At 35.1% G+C, this 25,412-nt stretch overlaps 1 protein-coding gene across 3 annotated transcripts in view; it reads right to left on the bottom strand.

Annotated features, from left to right (window-relative positions):
* Positions 1-25,412, bottom strand: part of FAF1 (Fas associated factor 1) — a 535,448-nt gene that overhangs the window by 95,217 nt on the left and 414,819 nt on the right. For all 3 annotated transcript variants that reach the window (XM_047869343.1, XM_047869344.1, XM_047869345.1), the window contains 2 exons: positions 22,586-22,722; positions 17,019-17,107 (listed from right to left, as the gene is read on the bottom strand). In XM_047869343.1, coding sequence (XP_047725299.1) covers positions 17,019-17,107; positions 22,586-22,722 — 226 coding nt within the window. The remainder of the gene's footprint in view (positions 1-17,018; positions 17,108-22,585; positions 22,723-25,412) is intronic.

Genomic DNA, 25,412 nt, shown 5'->3' with positions numbered 1-25,412 from the left:
GTAAGTATAATTATCATCCCATTTTATATAAGAAGAGACTGAAAACCAGAAACATGCATTTTAACAGACTCCTCCGGTAATAGTGATGTTAGCAGCCACTGTACCATACTTTTGAGAACTGCTACTCCAATAGATGCAGTCTATACTGGTGAAGTTAGTGCAATCCCAACTGCTGTGTATAAAATAAGATTCCCCCGACCCCCAATTTGTATCTGGCTTGGGAAAGTCATTTAATGTTCTGTGCCAGTTTCCTTTTCGGTACAATGGGTATAATAATACCTATCTTGAAGAATTTATAGGAGGAATGCAAATGGCCTGGTACCTAAGAGTAGGGACTCAATAAATGTTGTTATTACCACAGGCAACAAATAACATTAGTAATACAATAAAAAAGAACAATAAGAGAACTGTAAATTTTTGCTGAAGCCCATTTTATAGTTACTTCTATGGGCTGTTAATTTTCTTTGCTTTTGATCTTATTTTTTAAGCAAACATACTACAACATGGATTATTTTTGGTATATAGTTCTATAAGTTTCAACACACGTATAGATTCATGTAACCATCACCAAAATATGATACAGAAAACTTCCACTGTCCCCCCCAAAAATCCCTGGTGCTATTCCTTTGTAGTCATATTCTCTCCTGAGTCCTAACTCCTAACAACCACTGATTGGTTCCCCATGCCTATAGTTTTATCTTTTCAAAACTATCATATAATGGAACTATATAGTATGTAACCTTTAAAGACTGACTTCTTCTACTAAGCAAATGCCTTTTTAATATATCCAAGTTGTTGTAAATATCAATAGTTTGTTCCTTTTTATTGCAGAGTAGTATTCCATTGTATGGATAGAACATGGTATAATTTATCCATTTATCCACTGAAGGTGAACTGAAAGATAATGAAGGACATTTGAATTGTTTCCAGCTTTGGAAATTATGAACAGAGCTTTTATGAACATTCATGTACAGGTTTTGGTGTGAACATTAGTTTTCACATTTTTAGAGTTAATATCTAGGCTGTATGTTAAGCGTACGGTCAAACTTTCTGAGGAAAGGTCAAGCTTTTTCTGAGTGGCTGAAACATTGTGTATTCCCATGAGCAAATGAGTAAGAGTTCAAGTTGTTCTCCACCAGGCATATTAGTGTTCTCTCTTCTAATTCAAGGGTAATAAACATTCCTAGTCCAAGACTCCAAAGGTGTGCAAAGCTGTGATGAATATTTTAGTATATAAGCAGTGAATTACTTCAATAAAACAATGCCATGCAGCCAAGAATTCCAAAAGCAAATCCTCTATTAAAATAGTTTTCTATAGTCTGCCAAAATTTTCTCTAGGATATTTTCCTATATATGTCCAGACATTAAAACACACAAACATAAACACACATACATACACCTCTAACAGTAACAAAACTTTAGAAGTGTGGAGTGTAGGGAATCATTTTTTTTTTTTTTTTTGCTTTGACTAACTTTGGTATGCTTTATGGTAAAAATGGTCTGCAAAGATAAGTATTAATAGGAAATGGGGTGTATATATACTTATTGTTGAACTGAAATATCTAATCTGAAATTAGAATCTTTCTGCTAATTAATCAGGTAGTCCCCACTTAATTATAAAATGGGTCTTTCAGTCTTCCAATCTAGCTATCTATTAGAAAAGTATCTTTGTTTTTTCTAGAAGACACTTCTTCACAAGTCTACCTACTACAATGTTGCCTTTTTTTTTTTTTTTTTAGCTTAATAGAATTCTCCCTGGTGAGGTCTTTCTTTCTAACTCTGATAGGCAGATTTAACACCCTACATATGTCTCTATCATGGGAATTATATCATTATACTGGAATCCTTTGTTTGCATGTCACTTAACATCTAAGGACTGTATCATCTTGTACATTAGTGCTTAGCACAATGTGGGCATATAGCAAGTCCTTAATAAAAATGTGTTGGTTTAGGGGTCAAAGAAATGAATTAATGGTGGTTTACCTGGTAAACATCTATATATCATCCTTTAAGACTTAAATGTTTCCTCCTCTAAGAAGTCTTCTTTGGGTCATCTCTGTTCCTTGTATTTATTGCCATTGCTATGTTTTCATACTATATTGCAACTACCTGTTTGCTGGCATGATAGCTAATTAGATATACTGCCTAGTGGGAGAGAAATATTCACAAAGAATATTTGTCTCTAAAGATAAGGATTTAGGTAGTGTCATATTTAAGACACGAAAAGTTTCTTCTGCCTCTTTTTAAAGGATTTGCCTTAAGAGAGTTTCAGTTAACATTTTCTTTGGATGCCTGTCAGGTTTATTACATTGGGAAGGTCTCAACAGCCACTTGAGAACACTTTAGAAGAAGTAGGTTTTAATTTTTATCTGGAGCTACTTTTAAAAAAATGGTACACAAAATAAAATATAATAACTAGATATATTACCCACCCCAAGCTAGGTAATATAGCATAATTAAGATAATAAACATATTTTGTTAGACTGTACTTTTACTAAAAACAAAAAGTGGACAGGTTGGGCAAGTTGTTTAACAATGATTGCTTCTACAGTAATAAATGTTGACAGCCGAAATCAAAAAAGAATGCATTACTGAGATATCATCAATTGTGTTCTGTCATTACAAGGCAGCTCCACCCAGTCTAAGCTTGTCAAAAAGTGTTACTGTAATCCATGAAGAAGCCTCTACACCTCAGGCAAAGGAAGGAAAAAATGTGAAGGGCTGGCTCAACAGGTGTGTTGAATTGTAATGCCAATATTGAGTCATAAATCCCTTTACATTAGTTTCATATATAACAAATATTAACTTCACTCTGAGGTGTCAAGCATGGCTGGACGGATCCATCAGCAGGCACTTTAAGAGCAACAAATGTAAATAAACAGGGCGTGGATATAACTTTTTAACAGTGAGCATTATTCCATGCATAAGAGTAGACAGTATGACAAATTTTCTTATTCTACTCAAGTGAATATGGTATTTGGGAATCTAGGAATGTCTGACCTACCTTTCAGGTCAGCCCACTCTGATTCTATCTAATCTTGATAAGAACATTGCTTTCAGTTCATCCTTCAAATCTTTAATGTAAATGTAACTCAGCTTTACAGGGGATCATGATATACAAAAGGACAGAAGTATGTATTCTGGTTTTGACACAGTTGTGTGACTTTGGGCAAACTTTTATAAGTATTATATGTGTCTGCTTTCTCTTCAATAAAATGGGGATAATAACTATTTCACAAGGTTATGATGAAAACTAGAAGTGATTATTTTCAGGAAAAGTCTAACAGTGCTCAGCACTAGCAGATATTCAACACATTTACTTTCTTTTTTAAGGTACTTCAACAGACACCCTTGCTTCCCTAAGGTATAAAAGTTTGGAATTTAATACAGACTAATAAACTGCTCAGGATTAAAGCCTATGAAAGCAGGGCTGGAATCTTTTCCATTCTATGTCAGTTCCCAGTAGTTTCCAGCAAGTACTGACCTCGACAATCAAGAACTTCTCATGTTGCCAGTCCACAGCAATCTCTCACTTCTCAGCACTCAAAACCATTGAACGTGGATTTTGTTAGTGGGTTATTTTTTTATTATGCTAAAATACACATAATATAAAATTTACTATTTTAAGTGGACAATTTAGTGGCATTAACTACATTCACAGTGTTGTGCAAACCATTACACTATTTCCATAACATTTTCATCACATCAAACAGAAACTCTATACCCATTAAGCAGTAACTCCCCAACCTGCCTCATACCTCCAGTCTGGAGTAAGCTCTACTCTACTTGCTGTTCTTATAAATTTGTCTGTTCAAGATATACAAGTAGAATGATACAATATTTGGCCTTTTGCATCTGGCATCTTTCATTTCAGGGTCTTCAAGGTTCATCCATGTTGCAGCGTGTATCAGTACCTCAACCTGTATTATAGTTGGATAACATTCTTGGTATGGATATAACACAGTTTTTAATCCATTCATCTGCTGATGGACATTTGGACTGTTTCCACTTTTTGGTTATTGTAAATAATGCTGCAATGAACATTTATGAACAAGTATCTGAGTTCTCGTTTTTAATTCTTTTGGGTATTCATACCTGAAAGTGGATTAGCAAGTAATGCAGTAATTCTATATTTAACTTTTTGAGGAACTTCCAAACTGTTTTCCACAGCACATGCACCACTTTACATTCCAATCAGCAATGTACAAGGCTTTTACTTTCTCCAAATTCTTGTGTTAATTTCTATTCTTTTTGATTTTAGCCATTCTACTGGATATGAAGTGGCATCTCCTTGTGGTTTTGATTTGTATTTCCTTAATGACTGATGATGTTGAGCACCTTTTCTTGTGCTTGTTAGCCATTTGAGAATCTTCTTCAGAGAAATGTCTATTCAATCTTTGCCCAATTTTGAATTGTGTTGCTTGGCTTCTGTTGTTCAGTTGTGGGTGTTCATTATATATTCTGGATATTAATCCCTTTTTATATATGATTTGCAAGTATTTTCTTCCATTCTGTGGGTTTTCACTCTCAATAGTGTCCTTTGAAGCATAGAAGTTTTTAATTTTTTCCTAAAAGTGTTTATTTAAATTCCAGCCAGTTAACAAACAGTGCAATATTAGTTTCAGGTGTAGAATTTAGTGATTCATCACTTACAACACTTGGTGCTCATCCCAAGTGCCCACCTTAAGACCCATCATCTATTTAACCCATCTCCCCTCCAGTAACCCATCAGTTTGTTCTCTATAATTAAGAGTCTGTTTCATGGTCTGCCTCTCTCCCTCCCTTTCTCTCTCTCTCTCTCTCTTTTTTTTTTTTGCCCCTATGTTTACTTGTTTTGTAAAACGTATGGTTAAATTATATGGTATTTGTCTTTCTCTGACTTACTTACCTTAGCATAATACTCTCTAGCTCCACCCATGTTACCGCAACTATTAAGATTTCACTCATTTTTATGACTGAATAATATTCCATTGTATCTATATACCACATCTTTAGCCATTCATCAGTCAATGGACATTTGGGATCTTTCCATAATTTGGCTATTATTGAAAATAACAGAAGAGAAATAACAACCAACACCACAGATACAATTAAAGGACAATATTATGAAAAATTATATGGCAAGAAATTGGATAACCTAGAAAAAAATGGATAAATTCCTAGAAACATAAACTACCAAAACTGAAATCGGAAGAAATAGAAAGTTTGATAGACTGATAACCAGCAAAGAAATTAAATCTGTAATCAAAAATCTCCCAACAAACAAAAGTCCAGGGCCAGATGGCTTCACAGGGGAATTCTACCAAACATTTAAGGAAGAGTTAATACCTACTCTTCTCAAACTATTCCAAAATATAGAAATGGAAGGAAAACTTCCAAATTCATTTTATGAGGCCAGCATTACTGTGATACCAAAAGTCTTTGGAGACAAAGACTCCACTACAAAAGACAACTACAGGCCAATAGTCTCAATGAACATGGATGCAAAAATTCTCAATAAAATACTAGCAAACTGAATCCACAGTACATTAAAATAATCCCACCATGATCAAGTGGGATTTATTCCTGGGCTTCAAGAGTGGTGGTTCACTATTCACAAATTAATCAACAAGATATACCACATTAACAAAAGAAAAGATAAGAATCATATGATCCTCTCAAAAGATGCAACCCCCCCCCCCCACATTTGACAAAGTACAACATCCATTCATGATAAAAACCTTCAACAAAGTACGGTTAGAGGGAACATACCTCAACATAATAAAGGGCATATAGGAAAAACCCATAGCTAATATCATCCTCAATTGAGAGCTTTACCTCTATGATCAGGAACAAGACAGGGATGTCCACTCTCACCACTTCCGTTTAGCATAGTGCTGGAAGTCCTAGCCACAGCAATCAGACAACAAAAAGTATCCAAATTGGCAAGGAATAAGTGAAACATACACTATTTGCTGACGACATGATACTCTACACAGAAAACCTGAAGGACTCCACCAAAAAGCTGCTAGGACTGATACACGTGTTCAGTAAAGTCACAGAATACAAAATCAGTGTACAGAAACGTTTGTTGCATTTCTATACAGCAGTAAGTTTTTAATTTTTATGAAGCCCACTTACCTGTTTTTTCCTTATGTTATCTGTGCTTTTGGTGTCATATTTAAGACAAAATCATGAAGATTTTTATCTGTATTATGTTCTAAGAGTTTTATAGTTTTAGGTCTTCGATCCATTTTGAGTTAATGTTTGTATATGGTGCTAGATATGGGTTCAACCTCACTCTTTCCTACCTGGGTATCTAGTTTTCCCAAACCATTTATTGAAGAGACTGTTCCTTCCTCATGAATAGTCTTGGGGCCTTTGTTGAAAACCAACCGACCATACCTATGAGTACATTTCTGGGCTCTCTTTTCTATTCCATCGGTCTTTATGTCTATCTTTTATGCTAGTACCACACTGTTTTGAAACTGTAGGTTTTTGATAAGTTTGGAATTGTGAAATGTGATTCCTCCAACTTTGTTCTTCTTTTTCAAGATTGTTTTGGCTATTCAGGGTTCCACATGAATTTTAAGATGGGTTTTTCTATTTCTGCAAAAAAATGTCTCTGGGATTTTGACTAAGACTGCATTGCATTATGGATAGCTTTAGATAATGTTGTCATCTAAACATTATTAAGTCTTCCAATCCTGTGAACAGGGGAGGTATTTCCATTTATTCGGGTCTTCCTAATTTCTTTCAGCAGTATTTTGTAGTTTTCAGTATACAAGGCTTGGGTCTCCTTGGTTAATTTATTTCTAAGTATTTTATTATTCTTGATGCAGTTGTAAATGAAATTTGTTTTCTAAATTTCCTTTCCAAATTTTTCATGGCTAGTGTATATAAATACAACTGATTTTTAAATTTGGTATCCTGTAACTTTGCCAAATATGCTCTAACAGTCTATTTGTGTGGAATCTTTAGGGTTTTCAAAATATAAGATCATATTATTTTTGAATAGAGATAATTTTACTTCCTCCTTTCCAATGTGGATGCCTTTTATTTTTCTTGCCCAATTGTGTTTTTTTTGTGTGACTTATTTCACTTGGCATAATGTTTTCTTTTCTATTTTTTTTAATATGAAATTTATTATCAAATTGGTTTCCATACAATACCCAGTGCTCATCCCAACAGGCGCCCTCCTCAATACCCATCACCACCCACCTCTCCCTCCCACCCCCCATCAACCCTCAGTTTGTTCTCAGTTTTTAAGAGTCTCTTATGGTTTGGCTCCCTCCATCTCCAACCTCTTTTTTTTTCCTTCCCCTCCCCCATGGTCTGCTGTTAAGTTTCTCAAGATCCACATAAGAGTGAAAACATATGGTATCTGTCTTTCTCTGTAGACTTATTTCACTCAGCGTAACAACTCTCCACTTCCATCCACGTTGCTACAAAAGGCCATATTTCACTCTTTCTCATTGCCACGTAGTATGACATTGTGTATATAAACCACAATTTCTTTATCCATTCATCAGTTGATGGACATTTAGGCTCTTTCCATTATTTGGCTATTGTTGAGAGTGCTGCTATAAACATTAGGGTACAAGTGCCCCTATGCATCAGCACTCCTGTATCCCTTGGGTAAATTCCTAGCAGTGCTATTGGCTGGGTCATGGGGTAGATCTATTTTTAATTTTTTTTTTCAACGTTTATTTATTTTTGAGACAGAGAGAGACAGAGCATGAACGGGGGAGGGGCAGAGAGAGAGGGAGACACAGAATCGGAAACAGGCTCCAGGCTCTGAGCCATCAGCCCAGAGCCCGACGCAGGGCTCGAACTCACAGACCGCGAGATCGTGACCTGGCTGAAGTCGGACGCCCAACCGACTGCGCCACCCAGGCGCCCCTATTTTTAATTTTTTGAGGAACCTCCACACTGTTTTCCAGAGCGGCTGCACCAGTTTGCATTCCACCAACAGTGCAAGAGGGTTCCTGTTTCTCCACATCCTCACCAGCATCTATAGTCTCCTGATTTGTTCATTTTAGCCACTCTGACTGGTGTGAGGTGGTATCTGAGCGTGGTTTTGATCTGTATTTCCCTGATGAGGAGTGATGTGGGCATCTTTTCATGTGCCTGTTGGCCATCTGGATGTCTTCTTTAGAGAAGTGTCTATTCATGTTTTCTGCCCATTTCTTCACTGGGTTATTTGTTTTTCGGGTGTGGAGTTTGGTGAGTTCTTTATAGGTTTTGAATACTAGCCCTTTGTCCGATATGTCATTTGCAAATATCTTTTCCCATTCCGTTGGTTGCCTTTTAGTTTTGTTGATTGTTTCCTTTGCAGTGCAGAAACTTTTTATCTTCACTCAGTCCCAATAGTTCATTTTTGTTTTTAATTCCCTTGCTTTTGGGGATGTGTCAAGTAAGAAATTGCTGTGGCTGAGGCCAGAGAGGTTTTTTCCTTTCTCCTCTAGAGTTTTGATGGTATCCTGTCAAACATTCAGGTCCTTTATCCATTTTGAGGTGGGTTTTTTTTTTGAATGGTGTAAGAAAGTGGTCTAGTTTCAACCTTCTGCATGTTGCTGTCCAGTTCTCCCAGCACCATTTGTTAAAGAGACTGTCTTTTTTCCATTGGATGTTCTTTCCTGCTTTGTCAAAGATGAGTTGGCCATCCTTTTGTGGGTCTAATTCTGGAGTCTCTATTCTATTCCATTGGTCTATGTGTCTGTTCTTGTGCCAATACCATGCTGTCTTGATGATGACAGCTTTGTAGTAGAGGCTAAAGTCTGGGATTGTGATGCCTCCCGCTTTGGTATTCTTCTTCAAAATTACTTTGGCTATTTGGAGTCTTTTGTGGTTCCGTACAAGTTTTAGGATTGCTTGTTCTAGCTTTGAGAAGAATGCTGGTGCAATTTTGATTGGGATTGCATTGAATGTGTAGATAGCTTTGGGCAGTATTGACATTTCAACAATATTTATTCTTCCAATCCATGAATACAGAATGTTTTTCCATTTCTTTATACCTTCTTCAATTTCCTTCATAAGCTTTCTATAGTTTTCAGCATACAGATCTTTTACATATTTGGTTAGGTTTATTCCTAGGTATTTTATAATTCTTGGTGCAATTGTGAATGGGATCAGTTTCTTTATTTGTCTTTCTGTTGCTTCATTATTAGTGTATAAGAATGCAACCAATTTCTGTACATTGATTTTGTATCCTGCGACTTTGCTGAATTCATGTATCAGTTCTAGCAGACTTTTGTTGGAGTCTGTCGGGTTTTCCATGTATAATATGTCATCTGCAAAAAGTGAAAGCTTGACTTCATCTTTGCCAATTTTGATGCCTCTGATTTCCTTTGGTTATCTGATTGCTGATGCTAGAGCCTCCAACACTATGTTAAACAACAGCCGTGAAAGTGGACATCCCTGTCGTGTTCCCGGTCCCAGGGTGAAAGCTCTCAGTTTTTCCCCACTGAGGATGATGTTAGCTGTGGGCTTTTCATAAATGGCTTTTATGATGTTTAAGTATGTTCCTTCTATCCTGACTTTCTCGAGGGTTTTTATTAAGAAAGGATGCTGAATTTTGTCAAATGCTTTTTCTGCATCGATTGACAGGATCATATGGTTCTTTTCTTTTCTTTTATTAATGTGATGTATCACATTGATTGATTTGTGAATGTTGAACCAGCCCTGCAGCCCAGAATGAATCTCACTTGATCATGGTGAATACTTCTTTTTATATGCTGTTGAATTCGATTGGCTAGTATCTTATTGAGAATTTTTGCATCCATATTTCTCAGGGAAATTGGCCTGTAGTTCTTTTTTGCTGGGTCTCTGTCTGGTTTAGGAATCAAAGTAATGCTGGCTTCATTACTTTGAAAGTTTTCCTTTCCTTTCAATTTTTTGGAAAAGCTTGAGAAGGATAGGTATTATCTCTGCTCTAAATGTCTGGCAGAATTCCCCAGGGAGGCCATCTGGTCCTGGACTCTTATTTTTTGGGAGATTTTTGATAACTGATTCAATTTCTTTGCTGGTTATGGGTCTGTTTAAGTTTTCTATTTCTTCCTGTTTGAGTTTGGAAGTGTGTGGGTGCTTAGGAATTTGTCCATTTCTTCCAGGTTGTCCAGTTTGGTGGCATATAATTTTTTATAGTATTCCCTGATAACTGCTTGTATTTCTGAGGGATTGATTGTAATAATTCCATTTTCATTAATGATTTTATCTATTTGGGTCACCTCCCTTTTCTTTTTGAGAATTGGCATAATGTTTTCAAGATTTATCTGATATTGTAGCCTCTACCAGAATTCATTTTTAAGGCTGAATAGTATTCCATTGTATGCATATGCCACTTTTTTGTTGTTGTTATTTTTTACCCTTGTCCCTTTATGGACACTCGTGTTGTTTCTACCTCTTGGCTATTACGAATAATGTTGCTCTTAACCATGCACAGATTTTTAAAAAAAGTTTTCATTTAAATTCCACTTAGTTAACTTATAGTGTAATGTTAGTTTCAGGTGTACAATATGGTGATGCAACACTTTCATATAATACCTGGTGCTCATCACAACACATGTACTCCTTAATATCCATCACCCATCACCTATTTAACCCATATCCCTGCCCATTTCCCCTCGGGTAACCATCAGTTTGTTCTCTATAGTTTAGAGTCTGTTTCTTGGTCTGCCTCTCTTTTTACCCCTTTGCTCCTTTGTTTCATTTCTTAAATTCCGCATGAGTGAAATCCTATGGTATTTGTTTTTCTCTGAGTTATTTTCCTTAGCATAATACTCTCTAGCTCCATCCACATTTTGCAAATGACAAGATTTCATTTTTTTTGATGGCTGAGGAATATTTTATTGTATGTGTGTGTGTGTGTGTGTGTGTGTGCGCGTATATACACATCACATCTTCTTTACCCATTCATCAATCGATGGACATGTGGGCTGTTTCCATAGTTTGGCGGTTGTAGGTACTGCTGTTATAAACATCAGGGGGCACCTATCCTTTTGAATTTTTGTATCCTTTGGGTAAATATCTCATAGTACAATTACTGCATTGTAGGGTAGTTCAGCCACGGTCAATTTTGGGGAATTAAGAAGGTAATATAACTGATTTAAGCAAGGAAAAATGAATATAAGTTTAACAATAACATGTGAATGACATAATAGTTCAGAAGCCAAAGTAAACTGCCCCAGTTAAATGAATTTGTCTCAGTAAAACAACCAATGCAATCCTGTTGTATATGAGCAGCCTATAAAACAGATATGATGAATGAAATGCGATTTATTTTACATTTCAAAATGTGAAATACATGTTAACAAAATTGATTACATTGCTTATTCATACCAAACTGCCTGGAATCCTTGGTGGATAGCTAAGTATTCTGGTAGTCTAGGAATTATACTGAGAAATACCTATGGCTGGCATGTAGCAGGAACCTGAAGAGTAGCTATTATTATTATCTTCATTCTCACCTGTTATACCTGCCTCATAGCTTACATGGAGAATGCAAGAGCCCTTCTCTGTCCTCCATGTCAAGTTGCCTACACAGCATGTCTAGCTCACTCTGGCTAGGTGCTCCCAGGGCTCTATCTTCCTGATTACTTCCTGAGTTGTAAGCCCAGTGGCCCTATCTTGCTCACAGATGTGGTACTGGTGCTTTACATAGTGTCTAGTACATAGGAAAAGATCAATAAATATTTATGAAATGAATATACAAATCAAGATGAAAGAAATTATTATCTTCTGTGATCTGGGATTAACTATGGAGAAAAAACATTGGATAAAGAATCCTTTTTAAAATATTTATGCACCCAACATAGAAGTACCTAAATATAGAAAACAAATATTAACAGACCTAAAAGGGAGAAAGAGGCAGCAATACAATAATAGTAGGGGACTTTAATACCCCAATTTCATCAATGGATATATCATCCAGACAGAAAGTCAATAAGGAAATACTAGAATAAAATGACAGGTTAGATAAGATGGACTTAAGAAACATATACAGAACATTTTATCCCAAACGGACCAGAATACACATTCGTCTCAAGCACACATGGAATACTGTCCAGGATAAATCATATGTTAGGGCACACAAAAAATCTTAATAAAAACTGAAATCATATCAAGCATGTTTTCCAACTGAAATGGTATGAAACTAGAAATCAATTACAAGAAGAAAACTGGAATATTCACAAATATGTGGAGCTTAAACAACATGCTGAACAACCAGTGGGTCAATGAAGAAATCAAAGAAAAAAAAAATACCTTGAGACAAATGTAGATGGAAATATAACCTATCAAAACTTATGGGACACTGCAAATGCAATTATAAGAGATAAGCTCATGGTGATAAATGCCTATATCAAGAAACAAGAAAAATCTCAAATAAACAATCTAACTTTACTCTCAAGGAACTAGAAAAAGAAGGACAAAGTCCAAAGTTAGCAGAGGGGAAAACATGGTAAGGATCAGAGGAGAAAGAAATGGAGACTAAAAGACAATAGAAAAGATCAGTGTAACTATATTTATCATTGTGAGCACTGAATAATGTATAGAATTATTGAATTAGTATGTTGTATACCTGAAACCATTTTATATCAATTAAATTTCAATAATAAATAAAATATACCATTTTATGTCAATTAAATTTCAATAATAAATAAGAGTGCAGTGAAACTAAGAGCTGAGTTTTTGAAAAGATAAACAAAATTGACAAGCCTTTAGACAGACTCACCAAGAAAAACAGAGGGCTCAAATAAATAAGATCAGAAATGAAAGAGGAGATGTTACAATTGATAGCACAATATTACAAAAAGGATCATAAGACACTACTACGAACAATTATATTCCAGTATACAAATAAATTAGATCATTTAGAAGGAATGGATAAATTCCTTGCAGGGTGCCTGGGTGGTTCCATCAGGTAAGTGTCGTCCAACTCTTGGTTTCAGCTCAGGTCATGATCTCACAGTTTGCAGGATTGAGCCCTGCACTGGGCTCTGTGCTGATAGCACAGAGCCTGCTTGGGATTCTCTCTCCCTTTCTTTCTGTCCCTCCCCCTCCTCTCTTTCTCTCTCTCTCTCTCTCAAAATAAATAAACTAAAAAAAATATTCCTTTCAACATACAACCTACCAACACTGAATCAGGAAGAAATAGAAAAATCTGGAAAGAAGTAATCCCTGCACCTATGACACTGAGGATTCTAAATACATTGTTGAATGGATGAACAAAGAAACGAATGAAATAATAAACAGACCAGGAACTAAGTATCATAAACTCTTTACAATCAGAGTTTTCTGGATTACTACTGGCTAAAGAAAATAGGGCATATGAAAATAATTGAATCTATTTACATGTTAGAAAGTATCTATTGTTTGGAACCAGGCTGTAAGTAAAAACAGATTTTAGATGTGGCTACTATCATGTAGTGATATTTACTCTCCTCCTCATCCCTTCATTGTCAATAAGCCTACATTGCAGCAAAGTACCTCTCTGTCCCCAGGACTGAGCCTGGAGCTATATACTTGATAGATGTTCAGTAAACACTTAAAAAACCAAACTAAATCATTACTGAAAGTGTCTGTGAATAAAACTATAGGCCGTTCTACCAAAACAAGAGGCTTATATAATGTATGCTTCTTGATTATATGCAATGGAATATTCCTCAGCCATCAAAAAGAACAAAATCTTGCCATTTGTGACAATGTGGGTGGAGCTAGAGTATCTTCTGGTATCTAAGCAAAATAAGTCAGTCAGAGAAAGACAATATCATATGATTTCACTCATATATGGAATTTAAGAAAGAAAACAGATGAATATAGGAGAAGGGAAGAAAAAATAAAATATAAACAGAGAGGGAGGCAAACCATAAAAGACTCTTAAATATAGAGAACAGACTGAAGGTTGCTGGAAGGGAGGTCAGTGGGGAGGATGGGCTAAATGGGTAATGGGCATTAGGAGGTCACTTGTTGTGGTGAGTACTGGGTGTTGTATGTAAGTGATGAATCACTAAATTCTACTCTTGAAACCAATACTACACTATACATTAATAACTAACTTAAATTTAAATAAAATCTTGGAAGAAAAAGAAAAGAAAATAGAACAATTAGTGATACAAAGGTTAGTGCATTCTGGGCCATTAAAGAATAATTCAGAGAATGAATATGTTTGGGCTTGGTTTTATTTAATAAAAGCTTTGTATAGTATAGGCATCTCTGGTTGCACGAATACAATGGAATCAGGGAAGTAATGGATACAACTGAACCAAAGTTAAGTTTACATAAATTCAGGCCTAGGAAGCTGTGCCCCAACCCTGTCTATGAATTTGATTATAATTGCAAGCTTAAGATAAAGCCTTACTTGAAATTTTTAGAAGAGTAAAAGCAAATTCGCCATTATAAGGGACAGTGTTTCTTGTTACATACACAGCAGATACCAAATCATTTATGATCTATGCATAGTCCAAAACAAGTCGTTGAACCTAGAAAAGCTTGTCTTAGGAACTCTACTTATGAACTGAATAATAACTTCCATGAAGACACTAAAAACAAAGAGAAATCCTTACCTCTTACAGTTAAATTTCAATAAAAATTTCAATTATATGGAGCCTTGGATTTTTCCTGTAACCCTGATATTAAAATTTGTGCTCAGTATTAAAGGAATTAAAGTCAATTTCTTTACCAATGAATTATGAGGAACACAAATTAAGACGAAAGAATGAACTGGGAATATGCATGCAAATATAGTGCATTCATATTATTACACAGCATAATCTGTAAATCTAGTACTAATGAGACTCAAGATTTAAATGGCTGAAGAATGTGTTTAGTGAATTATTGTCAATCAATGCCTCTATTCCAGGATAAATGTAATCATGAACAGCAACACACCTATTATTACAAATTCCTAAGTAAGTACAGTACTTCATTATTTCAAAATGTCATTGTCAATTTATAGAGTAACAGATAAACATCTTTCCACCATATACTTGATTACCTTTTCTTTAGAGTAAATGAAACATTGGCTATTAAGGAAAATTACAAACATCATTTTCTCAGCAATGAAAGAAACCTAATGTGTATTAAAACTCTAAACTAGTTACAGCACTCCAAATTTTTGTATTTGTTAATTAGTGCTAACTTGTTAATCAGATTTTATACCACTATAATCAAGAATTCTTTTTTTCAACTAACATTCTTTCTTTTATTTTTAATGTTTAGTTTTGAGAGAGAGAGAGAGAGAGAGAGCGCACGCGCGAGCAAGCAGGGGAGGGACACAAAGGGAGGGAGAGAGAGTCAGAAGCAGGCTCCAGGCTCCAAGTTGTCAGCACAGAGCCCGATGTGGGGCTTGAACTCATGAACTGTGAGATCATGACCTGAGCTGAAGTTGAATACTTAATCAACTGAGCCACCCAGGTGCCCCATCAACTAACATTATTTCATGTGAATTCTGCCAAGTATTCATTTAGTCAATCATTTAGCAAACATTTGTTGAGTGCTTACTTCATCCTAGGTATACCGTTAGGGGATACAGTTATAAATGTGAATATGACCCAACTCTTGTTCTTAAACTCAGTCTAATAGAAAAAGAGACAAGCAAATAAAGTAAAAAATATGTCTACATGTTTTCCATTTGTAATAGCTAATGGGTATTGTATTGAAAGTACTCCCTATAGCTGGAAACTTTTCATCATTACTCAGAAATCAAACTTTCTCTATTTGTCTATGAAAAAAATTTTTTCAATTAAAAATATTAGGAGGGATAATTTAATAAGTACCTGTGAAATAAGCATCTCAAACGAACAAATGCTAGCATGTGTTTCATAATTTTTAGGCTGTTTTCCAAACCCAGAAATTTTTTGACTGATATAGCAATAATGATTACTTGAGATTATTATAGGTCCTACTAGCCATGTGACCTTGGGCAAATGAACTTAACCCTTTCGATCTTCAGCATTCTCATCTGAGAAGTGAAGATAATAGTACCAATCTGTATTAGATTATCTCTCATTTGGTCCTCAGTATCCACACTTCACCTAGCTTTTTGCCCAGGGTGGTTCTCTTGATTTTCAGCTTCTGGTTGGGTTAGGTCAGTAGGAGGTACTAGTAGGAGATCAGAGCTTGGAAGGAAAGTAAAGCTATTTCCGGGTTTCCTCTCTACCAGGACACCAATGGCTATATCCCTCTACTAGATACAGTCCTCTCGATACACCACCTTCTCCAACGCATTTAGGCCTAGGGGTGGTTAAAGGCTCCTCTTTGCCCTAGAGTTTGTACTAACTATTGCTGATTTCCATAAACCCTGACCTTACCTTTATAAACAGTTCTTTTATTAAACTGTTCTCAAATAACCAAGTTTGAAAGTGCCATGTGTTTTCTGCCAGAACTCTGTGGCAGAGTTTCTGTGACTCATATACAACCTCATGGGGTTGTTTTGAGATCACTTCTTAGCTCAGTGCTTAGCACATTATAAATATTCAGTAAATGTTGACTACTACTGTCATTATCAATATTGCTGTTATTATTATTTTATTTGAGGTTCCATGCTCATGCCATCTATACCAACTGAATATACTAAAGAGACTGAGAAATTCAGAATTCTGGAGATCTTTTACTAAGCCTCCCAGTGTTTCAAAAATATGTTCAAATGTAAAATCTGTTCACTCCTAATCAATCTCAATATTTAAAAAGAGTAGGAGGATCTTGAAAGTGAGTGAAAAAACCACATAGTACACAGGATTTCCTGGACTCTCGTTTCTTTTGTAAATATGCTTCGGAATTCATTTCTTGCAAATTGACCTCCTGTCACCACTCCAAATCTAGCAAAGTATAAATGTCCATAAAGTTAAACAAATTGTTGGGTCTTAGGGTCATGAAAAGAAAGGACTGAAAGGTAAACTCAATGGCATAAAAGTCCTTGGTTCATCTGGAAATGCATCTTCATTATCCTTATTTATCAATCATGACATAGGCAAGCATCTCCATTTGACAAATTATCCCATCAAAATCCTATTAAAAGTCTACTTAACCTTTCATCTTACCTCATCCTTTATATCTTCCTGTTGTTGGGCTGTGAAGATCTCCATTGCAGCCATGAGTCTCATCATTAGCTCATCCACTGTTGTGTTACCTAGCAACACACGGAGATTGCCAAATTTCACATTATTAAAGTTATAATAAAATGGAAAGCCATTCTAGAATTAATCAGTAAGGAGTAACTGAAGTCTAATAAAAACTGCAGACTACTATGCTAATATCTAGTTAAAACACTTTCACATTTTCATTGAAAAGTTTCATATGTTCAATGTGAAAGAGTAAAGCAGTATACAGGCAGTTGAAATTTCAAATACAGTAGATTTGAGGGAACTATCTCTCAATGAGAAAGATTTTTCAGCACTATGAAGAAGAATGGTTAAGTTATGAGGATCAGAAGTTCTTTCAAGTTAGAAAAATGCAGGTACTTAAAGATACTAGCAACAACTACCAATTGTTTATATGCCAATAATTAGGGTAAATACTATATATATATATATATATATATATATATATATATATATATCAGTTGGGCAAAAATATAAATATATATATAGTATTTAGATTATATATTTATTTACAGTAGAGTATATGTTATATATTTATTATTATAATATATTTTATATTATATATTTATATCTAAATAATATATTTATATTTTATATATTATTACAATATGTATTTATATATTATATATAGTATAGTACATATTATATATTTATTATTATATACAAATATATTATAGATATATTATTTATATACATTATATAGTATAGTATATAGTATATATTTATTTATAGCTATAGAATTTGGATTTAGATTATATACATAATCTCATTTAACCTGTACAACAATGCTTTGAAAGTATCATTATGATTTTGACTTTGAGAGCTCAAGTAACCTGTGCAATCAAGATCAAGCTGATTAAGTGGTGGGGCCAGGGTTTGAAATCAAATGAGTCTGACTCAAAAAGCCTGTTCTCTTTGCCATCTCAGTACACTATTTATTTAGAATTATCTCTTATCACTAAAAACTCTGGTGATGCAAACAGCAATTCATTTTCTGGAAAAAAAAAAAAAAGAAGAGTTCTTTTTTTGCCCAACTGATATTTTTCCCTTTCAGCTGCTTTTAAATGACTATACTATAAACTTTATGAGAGTACTTATTTATTTTATTTTATTTTAATCTTTTAAAGTTTTAATTTTAATTCCAGTTAGTTAATATACAGTGTTATATTAGTTTTATAAGAGAGTATTTAAATATTTGATTTCCTTTTGGGGTGCTTGGGTTGCTCAGTCAGTTGAGTGTCAGACTTTGGCTCAGGTCAGGATCTCACGGTTCATGGGTTTGAGCCCCATGTCAGGCTTTCTGCTGATAGCACACAGCCTGCTTCAGATTCTCTGTCTCCCTCTCTGCCCCAACTCTGCTTCCGTACTCTCTCTCTCAAAAATAAATAGTAAAAAAATAAAAAAACAAAACAAATAAATGCTTGATTTTCCTTAATGCTATTTTATTCTCTGCCCAATGCCATGACAAAAGTATAGCACATAAAGCACATATACACCATTTCTTGAATGCATTGTCCTGTTACTTGCTTTGGATACATCTACAAGAGAGAAATCCATAAGGATACATAAAGATTTGGCAATTCTTCTTTTCTTTCAAAACTACATGCAAAAGTGCCCATCTTTCTCCGGGGCCTGAGAGGAGGTCTTCTTGTCCCATTGATGAAACGGGACAACAAATAGCAAGCATCCTTGCTGGTGTTATTCTAGAGTAGGGCTGGACTAACATGACCTTTCAATGGTCCTTTTCTCTATTTTCCTTATGACCACTGGCAGCAGGTTAGGGAGCATCTGTGGTCCTTAGTAAAAGAAACAATCTAAATAAATCAGTCACATCAGCACTAGTCTCTGAACAAATGAGCTAGAGAACAAATATTATCTTGGTGTGATACCATGGTAGTGAGAAAGCAGAGTTGGTTTTATAGCCACAGTTCTAACCTAACTCCACAACTTAAAAACTATATGTTCTAGTGCCTAGAAACTGCCTAGCACATGACAAGAGCTTAATTAACTATTCACTTAGTAAGCGAATAACTAAGTGAATCAGTGACTGACTATAGCTCTCTAAGGATCAATTTCCTTATCACAGAATACACAATCACTGATAGTTATTAATTGGTATGACAAATGGAAAGAGTTTTGGAGAAACTTCAATTTTGATACTGGGCAAATCTTTGAGTTTCCCTTTCTTATTTGCAAACTGTAGCGACTAAGACTCAATGCATGGGATATGAATTCTTATGTTGTTTGTTTATTTATTTTGAATGAGAGAGGGAGAGAGAATACCCCAAGCAGGTTCCGTGATGTCAGTGCAAAGCGTGATGCAGGCTCAGTCCCACAAACTGTGTGTGACCTGAGTTGAAATCAAGAATCAGACGCTTAACTGACTAAGCCACCCAGGTGCCTAGGAACAGGACTTCTTTTTGGAGGGTACTGGCCATTCATTTTCAGGCTTAAGCCTGCTTATCAACTATGCTTCAAACCTAACTGTAAGGATTCACTGCCAAACTGGACAAGACAGAGAAAAGGGACCAATTAATGCAGTTCTGACAAGTTTTTTCTTTATAGCCTATTGCGGTAGTTTTAAAACTTTTGTTTTCAGGGGCGCCTGGGTGGCACAGTCGGTTAAGCGTCCGACTTCAGCCAGGTCGTGATCTCGCGGTCCGTGAGTTCCAGCCCCGCGTCAGGCTCTGGGCTGATGGCTCGGAGCCTGGAGCCTGTTTCCGATTCTGTGTCTCCCTCTCTCTCTCTGCCCCTCCCCCGTTTTCTCTCTCTGTCCCCAAAATAAATAAAAAACGTTGAAAAAAAATTAAAAAAAAAAACAAAAACCTTTTGTTTTCAGAACTCATTTACACCCTTAACAACTTTTGAGATCCCCAAATAATTTTTATGTGGGTTATTGTTATCAACATTTATTGTGTTAGAAATTAAAGTTGAAATACTTAAAGCATATTTATCAATTCGTTTAAAAGTAACAATAATAAACCCATTACATGTTAATATAAATATTACATTTTTATGAAAAATGGCTCTATGTTCCAAATGAAAAAGTTTAGCAAGAAGAATGGTATTGTTTTAACATTTTGCAAATGTCGTTAATGTCCGGCTTAATAGACCATAACTGGATTCTCATATTTACTTGTATATTAAACCAGTTACAATATGTTGTTTTATGTCTTAGTTAAAATTTATGAAGCAAATCTGGTCTCACATAGATATGTAGGTGAAAAAGAGAGGAGTATTTTAATAGATAATTGTAAATATTCTTTGATACACCTAAACTGACAAGTAGAAGTTTCTCCAAGTATGTGAAGAACTTGAAACCATTGATGAACTGTTTGTATTTTGTAATATTAAGATCCACTGACCTATCTTGCTCTTTGAATGGATCTTTTACCTATGCATGATTTTATAATATCATGCATTGGTCATGTTGAAAATATTGGCTCACTGACTTATGCATTTCTCCTCAATATTGACATACCTAATTATATGATATCAAAAAATCACATTTGTTAATCTTACAACTGATGTCATCAGAAAATTATTTAAGCTGTCAATTTTATGGTGGATGACAATGTTTTGCTTAAAAGCTCAAGTTTTATCAGTGGCAACAAGTACTATCAGTAATACCTAGGCTATTTAAGTATAGTTTGTCTCTCAGTATTTTCAAGTAAAAATGATGTTCTGTAAGAAAAAAATGACTCGTTCAGCTCAAGCAACCATACAAGTGCTTTTCTTTGAGACTACCTTTGTACTCTGAAATGCAGCAGAAATGTGTTATCCATACCTCTCGTGTGTCACACAAACTATAAAAAGGGTGGAATTTAATAAAATAATTTTAAAATTGCACATAATAGAGGTAAAGAATATGCTACTGGTATAGTTTTGGTCATGACCTTGATTTGTGTGAAGGTGCCAGTAGTTTTACACAAATTTGATTTTGTGCCACCAATGCAAATGTTAGCACAGTAATAAAAAAAAAAAGAGGCAAAAAAGAAAAGTCTTATCACTATCATGAAAACAATTTGATGTCACGGATCCAGTGAAAGGGTCCAGAGGACCTCCCGGATCCATGGAATACATTTTAAGAACCACTGACTATTATAATACTGCCTTTGACAGGGAAAACAGGAATGAAATATTATCTTCATTATCCATTTACCCTATGTAATTCATTCCCCTAGAAGATCTTCTTTAGCATTGTTTATGAAACTCAATGCTTTAGTTACAGAGCAAACATAAAATACCAGAGGTTTTATTTTGAGTTTTAAAGGCACTAGAATTTACACCATGCCCCGACATCATATTATCCACTATAGAACTTTTAACTGAAATACAGGTAGAAATAAAGTATCTCAGGGCCACCTGGGTGGCTCTGTCAGTTAAGTGACCGACTCTTGGTTTCAGCTCAGGTCATAACCTCATGGTTAGTGAGTTTGAGCCCTACATTGGACTCTGCACTGACAGCCCAGAGCCTGCCTGAGATTCTCTCTCTCCCACTCTCTCTGTCTCTCCTCCACTAGTGCTCTCTCCCTCTCAAAATAAACTTAAAAAAAAAAGAAAGAAAGTATCTCAGACACAAGCTTTAGCTTGGGGCATGAGAAATATCTTTTCACTATGGCATAGGAAAGATATACTGTTTTCAATTTAAGCTATGTTCTAAATAATAATTTTATAATAATCCTTGGGGTATATCAGTAACAGTTTTATAAAAAATCAGTCACTGTTTTTGTTTGTAAAGAGTAAGCTATGTGATTAAACTTATAGGCATCCTATAGCTTCATACCTTAGCACTGTATCCTAACACGGATTCACACAAATAAGGGGTACCAGCAACCACTGTGTGAACAATTGATTTATAATACCCAGTCACTGGCTTTTCTAGATAACTAAGGATCAGCATTTCTTTCAATTAATCAACATTACAGCAAGAAATCAATATATGTATAAAAAATGTCATGTTTGACAAGTGATTATGACTTAATTGTTGGAGAATTTAGCAGTTCTGAACAATTAACATGATTATGCTATGTCCCAAGGGTTGTGCAATTTTATTAAGAAATTTCTGTTGGTGGGGCGCCTGGGTGGCTCAGTTGGTTCAGTGTCTGACTTCAGCTCAGGTCACGATCTCACAGTTCATGAGTTTGAGCCCCACGTCGGGCTCTGTGCTGACAGCTCGGAGCGTGGAGCCTGCTTCAGATTCTGTGTCTCCCTCTCTCTCTCCCCCTCCCCTGCTTGCACTCTGTCTCTCTCAAAAATAAATAAACATTAAAAAAATGTTTTTAAATAAAAAAAAAAAAGAAATTTCTGTTGGAATTTAATGCAGCGTATTTCATTCTTCATAGAACCTGTACTTTTTGAAGATGTTCTTTTTTAGGATATTCTATGTTTTAAAATACAAAGATGTTCACCAATATAGAGAATTACTTTCAACTTTGATGGTAAATATTATAAGGTTATCTCATACACAAGAAGACACTCTACTCCCTTTGTGACAGGTACTTTACCTTGTATCACATTTAACACTTCATTAGATGAACGTTTTCCCATAATAATCAGAAAAAGTGGAAACTGATCTGTTTTTTGAGTCCGAATGGTTTGTGCCACAACACTGCCAAAATGTCTATTGCACATTGTCAGAAATCTAAAATGAGACAAAAGTCAAAGTCAATTTCATTTCGGAGTTTAATAAACTTACTAGTTCCCCAACAAAAAACTCACTGTTTTACTAATTATGTTACAAATAGCCTGTCTGTTATCACTACATACAGTCCTGCTATACTGAGTTTTCAACAATATCTTAAATGATACAGAAATAATTATCATACAGGAAAGCAGGCAGCAAGCCCTAAATGCTGGCTGGAGGCTGAGAGAATAGGATTCTTAGTCTTAAACATTGCAAGCTATACTGCCCTAAACAATGAGAAAAACAAACAAAATGAATTTTAAGAGGAAAGAATTTCTTAAATAGGACAAATACCGTGTGGTACAAAGTTAAATTGACTGGCAGCATCCTAGACTAAACAGGATTTAGCAACATTTTCACAAGTCTTTAGAATCAAGAATTGTACTTTAGAATTGTGTTTTTTCCAGTAGTAGTGGGCCTTCTAGTTTCATACTTACCATGAGATAAAAATAATAATTCTAAGCTTTTGACCAAAAAAGCTCAGAGATATTAGCATACTGAAGTCTAGCATTAGTATTCTTAACACGATCTGGAATAAATGAAAAAACTGATAAAGCTTTTCTCTTCTATTAGAGGACTGTTTGAAATTAGCATTTCTTTCAAGAGAAAAGGGTAGCTTATGATATGTTTTCAGATCTGATGGTAAAAAGTAAATGTCATAATAATAATGAATTATGAAAGACCAAATGCAAATATAGAATGCTTTAATAAGATCCAATTTAATAAAGTCTGTAAAAATAATGGACTTTTAATAACACAGGTCACAAAAGGCAAAACAGTGGAAATTCTGGGGACTAGCCACTGGTACTGGCTTATTAATTCTTAATTATGTTCATGAAAGGCAACTTAAATCGTGTGTTTTCTTATGCCTTATGATAATATTTTAGGTAACAACTCCTCTGAAATGTATGTTCTAGCTGATGAGCAAAATCCTGTTGTCACATGCATTAGAAGGTAAATCTATTTGAAAAGACAAACGGCATTAAAATGTCATGTGCTCAGATTCATTTGATATCCAAATTCAAAACAGAATCAAACCTCTTAATTTTTAAAACCCATATATCTCTTGTCTATAGAAATTCATTCCAGAAATTTAGGCTGAATCCTCCACAAAACCTGTGCTGTGACTACAGGAAGTAGACCATGTTAAGGGCCACGAGAGCTGTCAGCAAGAGTGTCAAGGCAAGTTAGCACCACAGCAATAAGTTCACTGGGAGGCAGTTTCATATATATATTTAGAACAGCAATAACCAGATCTCATGGCAATTTGAAATGACAAGGCCCTAAGAAATCAATTGTTGGCAATGAAATATCAGTGCTCCCATGAAAATTCAGATCTTCACATTCCAGAACTATTATACAATAAAAGGTGCTCAAGCAGCCTAAGCCTCCAGTACAAAATTTCACACTCATATAGTTTTAATTCATCAATGGAGATGTGTAGATCAAGACACTAGAACGTTAGGATGTCATTTTTCTTTCTGCTGTTACTAAAATATTTGAGGTCAATCTTGACCCTGATTTGATCATTGGCAACCTCTGAATTTAAAAATGTCAAAAAACATCTGGAATGTCATTCCCTACAAAAGAGAGAAAATAAGTCCTTGTTGCTTTCACACCAATGGATTAAGTGGATATCACAGTAGATGCCCATCATAGCACTAGCCTCACAAGTGATATTAAATACTACCTAAACAGGATACCCTCAAAAAAGGAAGGGAAGAAAGAAGCCAGGAAGGAAGGAAGGAGAAAAGAGAGAAAGCAGGCAGACACGCTGGTTAGCTTAGTGGTTTAAAGTATTCAATTTCAAGACAATTTGCCTGGAAATTGTGTACTTCCCAAATTGTCATTTTATGAAAACGAGCTAGAAGGGAAAATAATTATGAAAATAGAGGTAACTTCTTGAGTTTAAATTAATACACAACACACATTTCAAAACTTCACAAAGTGTATTCAAGAGAAATACAGCCTTCAAAGGCACATTAGCTGTTCAATTAACTATAAAAAACAACAAAGTGATCAGTTTTCTAGCAGGTATTGGCAAATCATTCTAATGTTTTGGAAGTCGTGGAGAAATACACAGGAATCCCGCAGCCAGTTGATGCTTTCTAGTGGCCTTAACTAACAATTTGTTCTAATCAAAGAGAGACTTTGTTAAATTTTTAATTAATCTAATTAATCTTCCTAAGATCTGAATCATGTTTACTTTGAGATTTTCAAATTACAATCAATGAGAGCATATAGGGCCAATGGACAGCCAAATTACAAAATTCCTGCTTGTCAGTTCCTTCTATTACAATTTACAAGAACTTCACCACACAGATATCACATCCTTCTCATGGCTAGGAGACTCCACTTCTTCCTCTCAACATCTATTCACAACACAAAGTTACCATTCATAGCATACTACCAACAGCAAAAATCCATTTCAGAACATTAGCACAAAAACAGACAAGGGAAAAACAAATTGTTATCAAGAAAAAAAATGTGGTTTTCAGAATTGTGTGGCATTTTCTTCCCTTTTAAAGAGCTAAAAGTGTGCCAGTGCATCTAATGGCAGCACCAAACTTGTCAGCCTAACTGCATACGGTGTTCAAGAGAGTCAGGTGTCACAAAGGGATAAATGGTTTCCACAATTGGATTCCTAC

Source organism: Prionailurus viverrinus, chromosome C1 (assembly GCF_022837055.1).
Source record: "Prionailurus viverrinus isolate Anna chromosome C1, UM_Priviv_1.0, whole genome shotgun sequence".
Lineage (NCBI taxonomy): Eukaryota > Metazoa > Chordata > Mammalia > Carnivora > Felidae > Prionailurus > Prionailurus viverrinus.
The sequence above is the reverse complement of the archived record's forward strand: the minus strand, read 5'-3'. Positions and strand labels throughout refer to the sequence as shown.